This window comes from Triticum aestivum, chromosome 2B (genome assembly GCF_018294505.1).
Source record: "Triticum aestivum cultivar Chinese Spring chromosome 2B, IWGSC CS RefSeq v2.1, whole genome shotgun sequence".
Classification (NCBI taxonomy): Eukaryota; Viridiplantae; Streptophyta; class Magnoliopsida; order Poales; family Poaceae; genus Triticum; species Triticum aestivum.
In genome coordinates this window covers 645,601,599-645,616,184 of record NC_057798.1, presented here as the reverse complement: position 1 = coordinate 645,616,184, position 14,586 = coordinate 645,601,599, and the positions used below count along the sequence as shown (strand labels likewise).

At 43.1% G+C, this 14,586-nt stretch overlaps 1 protein-coding gene across 1 annotated transcript in view; it reads left to right on the top strand.

The window, feature by feature from the left end:
* Nucleotides 1-6,785, top strand: part of LOC123039360 (ent-kaur-16-ene synthase, chloroplastic-like) — an 11,410-nt gene extending 4,625 nt beyond the window's left edge. The window contains exons 2-14 of the mRNA XM_044462561.1: nt 2,771-2,820; nt 2,906-3,182; nt 3,292-3,472; nt 3,795-4,012; nt 4,097-4,217; nt 4,289-4,386; nt 4,485-4,696; nt 4,784-4,893; nt 4,983-5,078; nt 5,151-5,366; nt 5,460-5,601; nt 5,675-5,920; nt 6,450-6,785. Coding sequence (XP_044318496.1) covers nt 2,771-2,820; nt 2,906-3,182; nt 3,292-3,472; nt 3,795-4,012; nt 4,097-4,217; nt 4,289-4,386; nt 4,485-4,696; nt 4,784-4,893; nt 4,983-5,078; nt 5,151-5,366; nt 5,460-5,601; nt 5,675-5,920; nt 6,450-6,785 — 2,303 coding nt within the window. The remainder of the gene's footprint in view (nt 1-2,770; nt 2,821-2,905; nt 3,183-3,291; nt 3,473-3,794; nt 4,013-4,096; nt 4,218-4,288; nt 4,387-4,484; nt 4,697-4,783; nt 4,894-4,982; nt 5,079-5,150; nt 5,367-5,459; nt 5,602-5,674; nt 5,921-6,449) is intronic.
* Nucleotides 6,786-14,586: the final 7,801 nt, after the last annotated feature.

Below are 14,586 nucleotides of genomic sequence, written 5' to 3'. Positions count from 1 at the left end.
ACACCCACCCACCCACTAACGAGCATGAATAAGTTCACACTCAGACATTGCGTAATTAGAATTCACAAATTAAATCAACTCCAAGGTACACATAAAAATAAAGTAAGCAAATACCGAAGTCGTAAAAGAATGAAGTTATGCTTAGGTGAAGCGAGAAAAGAACAAAAGCAATTAAAATCATGGTTGACGATATACAACAACGACCATCAACACCAACTATCTCCTAGCAACACAAGAACTACGAGAAAATAGTTCTCCAAAAGTAAAGCCTCCAGAAAAAAGGAATGATATGCACATAGACATCGCTAAGGGCGTGTTCTGATCTTCTCCCACTCCACACTTCACAATTTCCTGGAGCAGATAAGAGCCGAATGAAATAACCTCCAGAAGCTGGCTTCGCGAAGCTGTGGTCGATCCTAGTGGAAAAAACTGGAGCGAGGAAGGCCCAGCTCCACCGATTGGAAAAGCTGGAGTTCACCCTATTTACAACATCCTGCCACCGCTAAAGAAAACGGTTCGCTGAGTATGCTCGAAAATTAGAACCTATCGCCACAGGGTCGATCTCCCTCGCCTCGCTATGCACCTATCGGCCCTAATTGGGCTGCTTCCAGCCGGCCCAGTCTGAACCGTACAAGGCCACAACCCTCCTAGCCGGGCCGCAGCACTTGAGAAGCTGCAGGTGCAGCAGAACGCATCCCAGATCGCTGCTTGGAGTTAGAAGCCACGAAAAGAAGCTGGATATGTGAAGTTTTGTGAAGCTAGAGTAGATCAGAACATGCCCTAAATCCAACCATTGACGGTCAGATAATGGGTTCTCACCAGGTAGATCGTGTCCAAGCACTAGGTAACAACACAAAATATCGCATTTGTCAGGTATAACCAACTAGAGCTAGACTAAGATTTCGCATTTGTCAGGTATAACCAACTAGAGCTAGACTAAGATTTTCACCCTAAAGCTCAAGATCAGGTGCTTTAGAAGCAAAACCCCTGGCATAGGGTTCTTTGTGGAGTGCAATCCACTAGAAAGTGACTGCCTGAAAGATTTAGTAGTATGTTATCATTTGACCCAGAAAGCCAACAATTTCAGCCTATGAAAACATCAATCCACAGTACTTCCTCCGTTCCAAAATAGATGACTCAATTTTGTACCATACAAAGTTGAGTCATCTATTTTGAAACGGAAGGAGTAATATTTAGTAATTTTATTTCATCAACCAATTACCGTGCCACTATACTGACTAAGCTGAAAATCGCATTCTTTTTTCGAGCAACCGGTAGGAGCTCTGCCTTTCCATTAAGCTTATCAGTGACATGTCCTGCAATTCCAACCCAATCCTATAAGTAAAACAAACATCAACCTTCACAAAGCCAACTCAAGAACAAAGTTATGGACTGGGACAGGAGGCTACTCGCGTGGAGCGACTCCGGCATGAAGAACGACGGCGGCTACGACGGACATTGTCACCGAGGACCCACAGTACGAGTACGACGACTGGTGCGGCGGCCTCGTGGACGTCGTCACCGAGGACCACGACACGAGTACGACGACCAATGCCGCCACAGCGGAGTCCATGCAAGGCCAACGTCCGGTCGCGCATAAATTTGTAGGTCTTTGGCCGTGACAGCTCGTTGGCGCCTGCATCGCCCAGAGCTCCTCCACCTCCGGCAAGTGCGTTTGCGTCATCCACCGGGAGCACAGCAGGGCGCGGGGCGGAGCTCGACGTTGGCGCATGGCAACTGTTTGACGAAATGCCTGATAGAAGAAGGTGAAGAGGAGGAGAAAGAAAAAAGTGAGGTGCCACAGCTTCCTTCGTCATCGTCGTCCCTTTCTGTCTCTTGTGGAAGTAGGGCACGGTTGCCACGCCCTCGGACGCCAGCGCCGAAGCATCCATGGCGCACACATCCCGAAGGGTGCCATCGCGCATGCCACCTCGGGCTCCAGCGTGTGCAACAGCATCAGGCTGAGCACGATCGCATGGCTCGCTGGACCGTCGACCGCCGTTGTGGTACTAACAACCAAGCTCTAGACTAGCCTTTGGCAATCATAGTCAGCCTTAGTCTTCTGTTTCCAGCCAGTTGGCTGCTGTGTACGTGCGTGAGAGTTGTGTGTTTCTGGCCGGTGGTAAATCAATTAGCTTGGCTAGCTTCACATAGGAGGGTCGATCAAGTTGCTTGTTGCTCTGAACGTGCGTGTCTCACTGTATCAATCGGAGCTAGCTACCTTCATGGAAGATTGTCATGAGCGAAGGAAGAGGTGGAGGAGCATGGAGGCGAGGCTACGGCTGCCGGAGGCGGCGGTCGGAGCAGACGCGGGGGGCTAGGGGCTCCTGTGGGTAGAGAGTGAGGGGGAAGAAAACAAAGATGAGGTGGTGAGTTCAACGGTCAAAACCATGTCATGTCAGCACAAAATCACCCCAAGCAATCCAAGGGATGAAAATTTTCCGGTTTCAACAATTGAGGGATTAGATTTTGCTGGTTTTAGAGTTGAGGGACCATTTGTAGACTATCGAAAAAGTTGAGGGACGGAAAATATATTTTTCTCATTTCAAGTTAGATTTTCTAAAAAATCCTATTCTCCATTAGCTGCACAAAGATGAATATACACTTCAAATGTTTGTATGCCTGAGAGTAGCACCCTCTGTAGTGTTTACATGAGCAATGTCCCTAGCCTGAAAAAAAGAACATGAGTGATGTCCCACTTTCCTCAGACATTCTTTTTTTATGAGATGTGCCAATTGATTTGTGAAATACATCTCCTATCTTGAATCAGCAAATGTGGAGGAGGCATCTGCCGAAGAAAATGCATGTCTGCAAAACATGGTATGTAGTATGTACATCACTACCAATCATTGTTGCAGTGTTGTTTGAGGGTCTTGTCACATGATTCTTGTTTCAACTAAATTAGGAGCAGAAGGCTAGAATAAGGAAGCAGCTCTTGGAACCTGAGTTTTTGCCATCTTCCTACGACACCGCGTGGGTGGCTATGGTGCCCTTGCCGGGCTCTCCTCAAGTTCCATGCTTTCCTCAATGTGTTGAATGTGTCCTACAAAATCAGCAGAGCAATGGATCTTGGGGTCTAGTCCAAGTGGACTCCTCCATCAACAAGGATGTCCTCTCATCCACATTGGCTTGTGTGCTCGCACTTAAGAGATGGAATGTTGGTGGTGAGCATATCAAAAGAGGTATGAACAAAGATGAATTTGCCTACCCTTTATTGTTGTTTTACTGTCTTGTATTTTTCAAGTTTTACCACATCGATGTAGCCTGATGCGATGAAAATGGTACTAACAGGACTACGTTTCATCGGAAGAAATTTCTTCATTGTTACAAATGAGCAGAGTGTTGCTCCTATAGGCTTCAATATCACGTTTTCGGGTATGCTTAGCCTTGGGATGGAGATGGGTTTGGAATTTCCGGTTGGACAAAATGATCTTGATAGGATTCTTCACCTCCGGGAGGTGGAACTGAAAAGGTTTGTCTGTGACAGTTCTGGCATGAAAATTGTGTTGTACTCTTTCTTTTCTGGCCATGTTTACACTTCATGGATAGATGATTTTGAAAGATAGGTTTTTGGGAGTGGCTATTTTCCTCTTGTAGAAGATGAATATTTTTCAGCGTGAAGTTCATTTTTTTAATGATTTTCTAAGAACCATGACTTGAAGGAGAAAAGGACCACATGTTAGCACATTTGTCTTTTCCTTAATGAAATGGGCAACCAGAATTTGAGTTAGACATGTATTACCTCTGATTATTATTTCAAAAGTTTGTATCTTATACATATGGACTTTATTCAGACTTCTTGGGGATAAATCTGATGGGAGAAAAGAATATATGGCTTATGTTGCTGAAGGGCTAGGAAACCTGCTGGACTGGAATCAAGTTATGAAGTTTCAGAGGAAGAATGGGTCGTTGTTCAACTCTCCTTCCACAACTGCTGCTGCACTAATCCACAATTTTGATGACAAAGCCCTACAGTACCTAAATTTGTTTGTCAGTAAATTTGGTGGTTCAGGTCGGTCTAGCTACCTTTCTTTGTGAGGAATTTGTAAGCTCTTTAGACTATGGCTAAATACCTAACAATATTAGAATTTTGCAGTGCCAACAGTTTATCCAACAAATATACATTGTCAGCTTTCATTGGTAGATTCTCTTGAAAACATCGGGATATCTCATCATTTTTCTAGTGAGATAAGGAGCATCCTGGACGTGGCATACAGGTAACGGTCGTGAATAAAGTTCTGATATTTATCTTTCGTATCTTGTAAACTTCATTGTATCCACTTTGCAGTTTCTGGTTACAGAGAGATGAGGAAATCATGCTAGATGTAGCAACATGCGCAATGGCATTCCGTCTTTTGCGAATGAATGGATATGATGTTTCCTCGGGTACTTTCTTTGGGCGGGAATTTCCTATCTTACAAATGTTATCTTTATATTTTTTGTATGCTTCATTTAACTCGCTAATTTCAATCAAAACAACGCAGATGATCTGTATCATGTTGATGCATCCACCTTCCATAATTCACTTCAGGGATATTTAAATGATACAAAATCTATATTGGAATTGTACAAAGCTTCAAAAGTCAGTGTATCAGAAAATGAATTTAGCCTAGATAACATAGGCTACTGGTCAGGCAGGTTATTGACAGAAAAATTGCTCTCCGATCGGGCGCAAACTACGGAAATATTTCAAGAGGTCCTTACATGAAATTTAAATCTTAGAAATTGGACTGATTCTACCTTTTATTGGGTGTTTACTGTTTCTATGTTTTTATACTTTTAGGTTGAGTATGCTCTTAAATTTCCCTTTTATGCCACAATGGAACGTATAGGCCACAAGAGGAACATTGAACACTTTGATTGTGGTTCTCAAAAGCTAAAGACAGAACATCTGTAAGAGTCTCATTTCTCAAAAAGAATAGTCTGTAAAGTCATATAAATAAAGATGTTAGACATAAATTTTAGACATTTTGCTGAATCAGGCCATGTCGTGTCAGCCAAGATTTCCTGGCTTTGGCTATTGAAGATTTCAGTTTTTCTCAATCTATTTACCAGGATGAACTCCTGCATCTTGAAAGGTAATGTAAAATTTATGCTCTATTGCCTTACTAATTTCCATTCTTAGATATTTAAAAATAATTGTGGCACAGTTGGGCGAAAGGGAATCGGCTGGACCAATTACAGTTTGCACGGCAGAAGCTGACATATTGTTATCTTGCTGCTGCTGCTACTATATTTCCTCCTGAACTGTTTGATGCTCGCATGTCGTGGGCCAAAAATGGTGTGCTCACAACTGTTGTTGATGACTTCTTCGATGTTGGAGGATCAAAAGAAGAACATGAAAACTTCATAACATTAGTTGAGAAGTAACCCCCTCGGTCCTTCATTTTGTAAGTGGAGTTGGTGTGTTACGCATTGCTAACAAGTTGTGGTCCCTGATTTGCTAATGTTTATCTTAGGTGGGATGATCACTCCAAAGACGAGTTCTGCTCTGAGCAAGTGCAAATATTGTTTTATGCTATCTATACTACAGTCAATCAGCTTGGAGCAGTAGCTTCTGCAATACAAAACCGTGATGTTCGAAAGCACCTGATAGAATTAGTGAGTTTCCATTGTGTTTGCATGTTTCTCAAAAAAAAATTGTTCAGCACTGACATGTTGAGTCCTTCTGCAGTGGCTACAGCTGTTGAGGTCTATGATGTCTGAGGCAGAATGGCGGATGAGAAAATATGTGCCAACAGTTGAGCAATACATGTCAAATGCAGTTGTTTCCTTCACACTGGGGCCCATTGTGCTCACATCATTGTACTTTATTGGGCCAAAGCTCTCAGAATGCATTGTCCAAGATCAAGAATACAACGAGTTGTTTAGGCTAACGAGCACTATTGGTCGTCTCCTCAATGATATCCAAGGCCTTGAGGTATTTGGGTTCCTTTTATCCTCAACTTCATATCTACACACGTCACATTTGCATATGTATTCTATATTTAGTATAGCTGCATAAACATATGTTATTTTAAAGTTATATATGCTTCACATACCACGACAGGGAAATTCCTTCATCTTTATATAAACAAACATCCTGCTGGTTGCCAGAACAAACTGTAAAGTGGTGAGATAGAGACACTATAGTAATCCTCGAGGACTAGTTCTAACAAAAATCAAAATTTGTAGTAATTCATGAACTTGTCAAGAATTTTTTCTTGTAAAGCACACATCTAAGTGCTTGTATGGTATTCTTAGGAGTTCCCGGCGATGGTAGAAGACGGACTGATATTTACTCTTAGAAGCTAGTATAATACGGAGTACATCTTAGTAGTTGTGCATCCTATTACTGTATAATAATAATGAAGAGAATAGTAGTAATTACTCATCACTGTTGTCTCATGCATTTTCGACCTGCATGCTGTAATTTGGTACCCTGACAATCATTAATCTACTTATTACAGAGGGAGAGCAGGGAGGGAAACCTGGATTATGTCTCACTACTTGTTCTCCATAGTGGTGGTTCTATGTCAATTGAAACGGCTAAAGAGACGATACAGAAGGCCATAGCCTCATGTAGAAAAGGCTTGCTAAAGCTGGTTCTTATGGAAAATACAGTTGTTCCTAGGCCGTGCAAGGAGCTGTTCTGGAAGATGAGCAAGATAGTTCACTTGTTCTACTCCCAGATCGATGGCTTTAGCTCGCCAAACGAAATGGTGAGCGCGGTCAATGCAGTTATCAACGAGCCGCTAAAACTCCAAATCAACAATCCACCTTTGCCCGTGCAGTCAGAAAATTAAGGGTTCCGTGTATTTTGCCTTGTTCTACTGTAGTATCAATCAATCAGGTGCTCTCTTGAGAAAAAAACTTATGGGTCAGATAACTACCAGCAGCACGGATACACTGTATATGTGGTACATCAGAAAAAACTAGTGTACTACATTTGTTATTTAACTTCGTATCTAAATATGTCACATTTGCATATGTATTATATATTTGGTATAGCTGCATAAACATGTATTATTTTTACGGTTTTGCTATTTTACAGCTGACTGTTTTTCAATTCGTTTACATTTAAGTTGTTGTCCGTCCGTTCTTGCGCGGAGATTCGCGCTGTTGGGGAACGTAGTAATTTCAAAATTTTCCTACGCACACGCAAGATCATGGTGATGCATAGCAACGAGAGGGGAGAGTGTGTCCACGTACCCTCGTAGACCGAAAGCGGAAGCATTAGCACAACGCGGTTGATGTAGTCGTATGTCTTCACGGCCCGATCGATCAAGGACCAAAACTACGACATCTCCGAGTTCTTGCACATGTTCAGCTCGATGACATCCCTCGTACTCCGATCCAGCCGAGTGTCGAGGGAGAGTTTCGTCAGCACGACGGTGTGGTCACGATGATGATGTTCTACCGTCGCAGGGCTTCGCCTAAGCACCGCTACGATATTATCGAGGAGGACTATGGTGGAGGGGTGTACCGCACACGGCTAAGAGATCAATGATCAAATGTTGTGTCTATGGGGTGCCCCCTCCCCTGTATATAAAGGAGTGGAGGAGGGGGCCGGCCAAGGGGGGTGGCGCACCCTAAGGGGGAGTCCAACTCCCACCGGGAGTAGGACTCCCCCTTTCCTATTAGGAGAGGGAGAGGGAAGGAAGAGGAAGGAGGGAGGAAGGAAAGGGGGGGGGCTCCTAATTCGGATTGGGCTTGGGGGGGGGGCGCCCCCCTCTCTTGCTCCTTTCCCCTCCTTTCCACTAAGGCCCATTAAGGCCCATATACCTCCCGGGGGGTTTCGATAACCTCCCGGAGCTCCGGTATTGTCCCAATCTCACCGGAACCTTTCCGGTGTCCAAATATAGTCGTCCAATATATCGATCCTCATGTCTCGACCATTTCGAGACTCCTCGTCATGTCCGTGATCACATCCGGGACTACGAACAACCTTCGGTACATCAAAACATATAAACTCATAATGTAACTATCATCTTAATTTAAGCGTGCGGACCCTACAGGTTCGAGAACTATGTAGACATGACCGATACACGTCTTCGGTCAATAACCAATAGCGGAACCTGGATGCTCATATTGGCTCCTACATATTCTACGAAGATCTTTATCGGTCAAACCGCATAACAACATACGTTGTTCCCTTTGTCATCGGTATGTGACTTGCCCGAGATTCGATCATCGGCATCTCAATACCTAGTTCAATCTCGTTACCGGCAAGACTGTTTACTCGTTACGCAATGCATCATCTCGTAACTAACTCATTAGCTACATTGCTTGCAAGGCTTATAGTGATGTGCATTACCGAGAGGGCCCAGAGATACCTCTCCGACAATCGGAGTGACAAATCCTATCTCGAAATACGTCAACTCAACAAGTACCTTTGGAGACACCTGTAGAGCACCTTTATAATCACCCAGTTACGTTGTGACGTTTGGTAGCACACAAAGTGTTCCTCCGGTTAGCGGGAGTTACATAATCTCATAGTCATAGGAACAGGTATAAGTCATGAAGAAAGCAATATCAACACACTAAACGATCAAGTGCTAAGCTAACGGAATGGGTCAAGTCAATCACATCATTCTCCTAATGATGTGATCCCGTTAATCAAATGACAACTGATGTCTATGGTTAGGAAACTTAACCATCTTTGATTTACGAGCTAGTCAAGTAGAGGCATACTAGTGACACTATGTTTGTCTATGTATTCACACATGTATTATGTTTCCGGGTAATACAATTCTAGCATGAATAATAAACATTTATCATGATATGAGGAAATAAATAATAAATTTATTATTGCCTCTAGGGCATATTTCCTTCAGTCTCCCACTTGCACTAGAGTCAATAATCTAGATTATACAGTAATGATTCTAACACCCATGGAGCCTTGGTGCTGATCATGTTTTGCTCGTGGAAGAGGCTTAGTCAAGGGCCTGCAACATTCAGATCCGTATGTATCTTGCAAATCTCTATGTCTCCCACCTGGACTTGGTCCCGGATGGAGTTAAAGCGTCTTTTGATGTGCTTGGTTCTCTTGTGAAATCTGGATTCCTTTGCCAAGGCAATTGCACCAGTATTGTCACAAAAGATTTTCATTGGACCCGATGCACTAGGTACGACACCTAGATCAGATATTAACTCCTTCATCCAGACTTCTTCATTTGCTGCTTCCGAAGCAGCTATGTACTCAGCTTCACATGTAGATCCCGCTATGATGCTTTGTTTAGAACTGCACCAACTGACAACTCCACCGTTCAATATAAACACGTATCCGGTTTGCTATTTAGAATCGTCCGGATCAGTGTCAAAGCTTGCATCGACGTAACCATTTACGACTAGCTCTTTGTCACCTCCATAAACGAGAAACATATCCTTAGTCCTTTTCAGGTATTTCAGGATGTTCTTGACCGCTGTCCAGTGATCCACTCCTGGATTACTTTGGTACCTCCCTGCTAAACTAATAGCAAGGCACACATCAGGTCTGGTACACAGCATTGCATACATGATAGAGCCTATGGCTGAAGCATAGGGAACTTCTTTCATTTTCTCTCTATCTTCTGTAGTGGTCGGGCATTGAGTCTGACTCAATTTCACACCTTGTATTACAGGCAAGAACCCTTTCTTTGCTTGATCCATTTTGAACCTTTTCAAAACTTTATCAAGGTATGTACTTTGTGAAAGTCCAATTAAGCGTCTTGATCTATCTCTATAGATCTTGATGCCCAATATGTAAGGAGCTTCACCGAGGTCTTTCATCAAAAAACTTTTATTCAAGTATCCTTTTATGCTATCCAGAAATTCTATATCATTTCCAATCAATAATATGTCGTCCACATGTAATATTAGAAATGCTACAGAGCTCCCACTCACTTTCTTGTAAATACATGCTTCTCCAAAAGTCTGTATAAAACCATATGCTTTGATCACACTATCAAAGCGTTTATTCCAACTCCAAGAGGCTTGCAACAGTCCATAAATGGATCGCTGGAGCTTGCACACTTTGTTAGCATCTTTTGGATCGACAAAACCTTCTGGTTGCATCATATACAATTCTTCTTCCAGAAATCCATTCAGGAATGCAGTTTTTACATCCATTTGCCAAATTTCATAATCATAAAATGCGACAATTGCTAACATGATTCGGACAGACTTAAGCATCGCTACGGGTGAGAAAGTCTCATCGTAGTCAACTCCTTGAACTTGTCAAAAACCTTTCGCAACAAGTCAAGCTTTGTAGACAGTAACATTACCATCAGTGTCAGTCTTCTTCTTGAAGATCCATTTATTCTCGATGGCTTGCCGATCATCGGGCAAGTCAACCAAAGTCCACACTTTGTTCTCATACATGGATTCCATCTCAGATTTCATGGCCTCAAGCCATTTTGTGGAATCTGGGCTCATCATTGCTTCCTCATAGTTCATAGGTTCGCCATGGTCAAGTAACATGACCTCCAGAATAGGATTACCGTACCACTCTGGTGTAGATCTTACTCTGGTTGACCTACGAGTTCTGTAGTAACTTGATCTGAAGTTTCATGATCAACATCATTAGCTTCCTCACTTATTGGCATAGTCGTCACAGGAACTGGTTTCTGTGATGAACTATTTTCCAATAAAGGAGTAGGTACAGTTACCTCATCATGTTCTACTTTCCTCCCACTCACTTCTTTCAAGAAAAACTCCTTCTTTATAAAGGATCCATTCTTGGCAACAAAAGTCTTGCCTTCGGACCTGTGATGGAAGGTGTACCCAACAGTTTCTTTTGGGTATCCTATGAAGACACATTTCTCCGATTTGGGTTCGAGCTTATCAGGTTGAAGTTTTTTCACATAAGCATCGCAGCCCCACACTTTAAGAAACGACAACTTTGGTTTCTTGCCAAACCACAGTTCATAAGGCGTCATCTCAACGGATTTTGATGGTGCCCTATTTAACGTGAATGCGGCCGTCTCTAAAGCATAACCCCAAAATGATAGCCGTAAATCAGTAAGAGACATCATAGATCGCACCATATCTAGTAAAGTATGATTACGATGTTCGGACACACCATTACGCTGTGGTGTTCCGAGTGGCGTGAGTTGTGAAACTATTCCGCATTGCTTCAAATGTAAACCAAACTCGTAACTCAAATATTCTCCTCCACGATCAGATTGTAGAAACTTTATTTTCTTGTTACGATGATTTTCAACTTCACTCTAAAATTCTTTGAACTTTTCAAATGTTTCAGACTTATGTTTCATCAAGTAGATATACCCATATCTGCTCAAATCATCTGTGAAGGTGAGAAAATAACGATATCCGCCGCGAGCCTCAACATTCATTGGACCACACACATCAGTATGTATGATTTCCAACAAATCAGTTGCTCGCTCCATAGTTCCGGAGAATGGCATTTTAGTCATCTTACCCATGAGGCATGGTTCGCAAGTATCAAGTGATTCATAATCAAGTGATTCCAAAAGTCCATTAGTATGGAGTTTCTTCATGCCCTTTACACCAATATGACCTAAACGGCAGTGCCACAAATAAGTTGCACTATCATTATCAACTCTGCATCTTTTGGCTTCAACATTATGAATATGTGTATCACTACTATCGAAATTCATCGGAAATAGACCACTCTTTAAGGGTGCATGGCCATAAAGATATTACTCATATAAATAGAACAACCATTATTCTCAGATTTAAATGAATAACCGTCTCGCATCAAACAAGATCCAGATATAATGTTCATGCTCAACGCTGGCGCCAAATAACAATTATTTAGGTCTAAAACTAATCCCGAAGGTAGATGTAGAGGTAGCGTGCCAACGGCGATCACATCGATTTTGGAACCATTTCCCACGCCCTTAGCCAGTGCCTGCTTAATCCATAGTCCCTGTTTCGAGTTGCAAATATTAGCAACAGAACCAGTATCAAATACCCAGGTGCTACTACGAGCTCTGGTAAGGTACACATCAATAACATGTATATCACATATACCTTTGTTCACCTTGCCATCCTTCTTATCCGCCAAATACTTGGGGCAGTTCCGCTTCCAGTGACCAGTCTGCTTGCAGTAGAAGCACTTAGTCTCAGGCTTAGGTCCAGACTTGGGTTTCTTCTCTTGAGAAACAACTTGTTTGCTGTTCTTCTTGAAGTTCCCTTTCTTTTTCCCTTTGCCCTTTTTCTTCAAACTGGTGGTCTTATTGACCATCAACACTTGATGCTCCTTGATTTCTACCTCCGCAGCCTTTAGCATCACGAAGAGCTCGGGAATTGTCTTTTCCATCCCTTCCATATTATAGTTCATCACGAAGCTCTTGTAGCTTGGTGGCAGTGATTGAAGAATTCTGTCAATGACGCTATCATCTGGAAGATTAACTCCCAGTTGAATCAAGTGACTGTTATACCCAGACATTCTGAGTATATGCTCACTGACAGAACTATTCTCCTCCATCTTGCAGCTGTAGAACTTGTTGGAGACTTCATATCTCTCAATCCGGGCATTTGCTTGAAATATTAACTTCAACTCCTGGAACATCTCATATGCTCCATGACGTTCAAAACATCGTTGAAGTCCCGGTTCTAAGCTGTAAAGCATGGCACACTGAACTATCGAGTAGTCATCAGCTTTGCTCTGCGAGACGTTCATAACATCTGGTGTTGCTCCTGCAGCAGGTTTGACACCTAGCGGTGCTTCCAGGACGTAATTCTTCTGTGCAGCAATGAGGATAATCCTCAAGTTACGGACCCAGTCCGTGTAATTGCTACCATCATCTAGCAACTTTGATTTCTCAAGGAACGCATTAAAATTCAACGGAACAATAGCACGAGCCATCTATCTACAACAAACATAGACAAACAAAATACTACCAGGTACTAAGTTCATGATAAATTTAAGTTCAATTAATCATATTACTTAAGAACTCCCACTTAGACAGACATCCCTCTAATCATCTAAACCATAACCGATCATCACGGGAAATGGAGTAGTTTTCAATGGTGAACATCGCTATGTTGATCATATCTACTATATGATTCATGCTCGATCTTTCGGTCTCAGTGTTCCGAGGCCATATTTGCATATGCTAGGTTCGTCAAGTTTAACCTGAGTATTCTGCGTGTGCAAAATTGGCTTGCACCTGTTGTAGATGCACGTAGAGCTTATCACACCCGATCATCACGTGGTGTTTGGGCACGACGAACTTTGGCAATGGTGCATACTCAAGGAGAACACTTTTATCTTGAAATTTAGTGAGAGATCATCTTATAATGCTACCGTCAATCAAAGCAAGATAAGATGCATAAAAGATAAACATCACATGCAATCAATATAAGTGATATGATATGGCCATCATCATCTTGTGCTTGTGATCTCCATCTCCGAAGCACCGTCATGATCACCATCGTCACCGGCGCAACACCTTGATCTCCATCGTAGCATCGTTGTTGTCTTGCCAACTATTGCTTCTACAACTATCGCTACCGCTTAGTGATAAAGTAAAGCAATTACAGGGTGATTGCATTGCACACAATAAAGCGACAAACATATGGCTCTTGTCAGTTACCGATAACTCGGTTACAAAACTTGATCATCTCATACAATAAAATATAGCATCACGTCTTGACCATATCACACCACAACATGCCCTGCAAAAACAAGTTAGACGTCCTCCACTTTGTTGTTGGAAGTTTTACGTGGATGCTATGGGCTGAGCAAGAGCCGTTCTTACCTACGCATCAAAACCACAATGATAGTTTGTCAAGTTAGTGTTGTTTTAACCTTCTCAAGGATCGGGCGTAGCCACACTCGGTTCAACTAAAGTTGGAGAAACTGACACCCGCCAGCCACCTGTGTGCAAAGCACCTTGGTAGAACCAGTCTCGCGTAAGCGTACGCATAATGTCGGTCCGGGCCGCTTCATCCAACAATACTGCCGAACCAAAGTATGACATGCTGGTAAGCAGTATGACTTGTATCGCCCACAACTCACTTGTGTTCTACTCGTGCATATAACATCAACGCATAAAACCTGGCTCTGATACCACTGTTGGGGAACATAGTAATTTCAAAATTTTCCTACACACACGCAAGATCATGGTGATGCATAGCAATGAGAGGGGAGAGTGTGTCCACGTACCCTCGTAGACCGAAAGCGGAAGCGTTAGCACAACGCGGTTGATGTAGTCGTACGTCTTCTAGGCCCGACCGATCAAGCACCGAAACTACGGCACCTCCGAGTTCTTGCACACGTTCAGCTCGATGACGTCCCTCGTACTCCGATCCAGCCGAGTGTCGAGGGAGAGTTTCGTCAGCACGACGGCGTGGTGACGATGATGATGTTCTACCGTCGCAGGGCTTCGCCTAAGCACCGCTACGATATTATCGAGGAGGACTATGGTGGAGGGGGGCACCACACACGGCTAAGAGATCAATGATCAATTGTTGTGTCTATGGGGTGCCCCCTCCCTCGTATATAAAGGAGTGGAGGAGGGGGCCGACCAAGGGGGGTGGCGCGCCCTAGGAGGGGAGTCCAACTCCCACCGGGAGTAGGAGTCCCCCCTTTCCTATTAGGAGAGGGAGAGGGGAAGGAAGAGGAAGGAGGGAGGA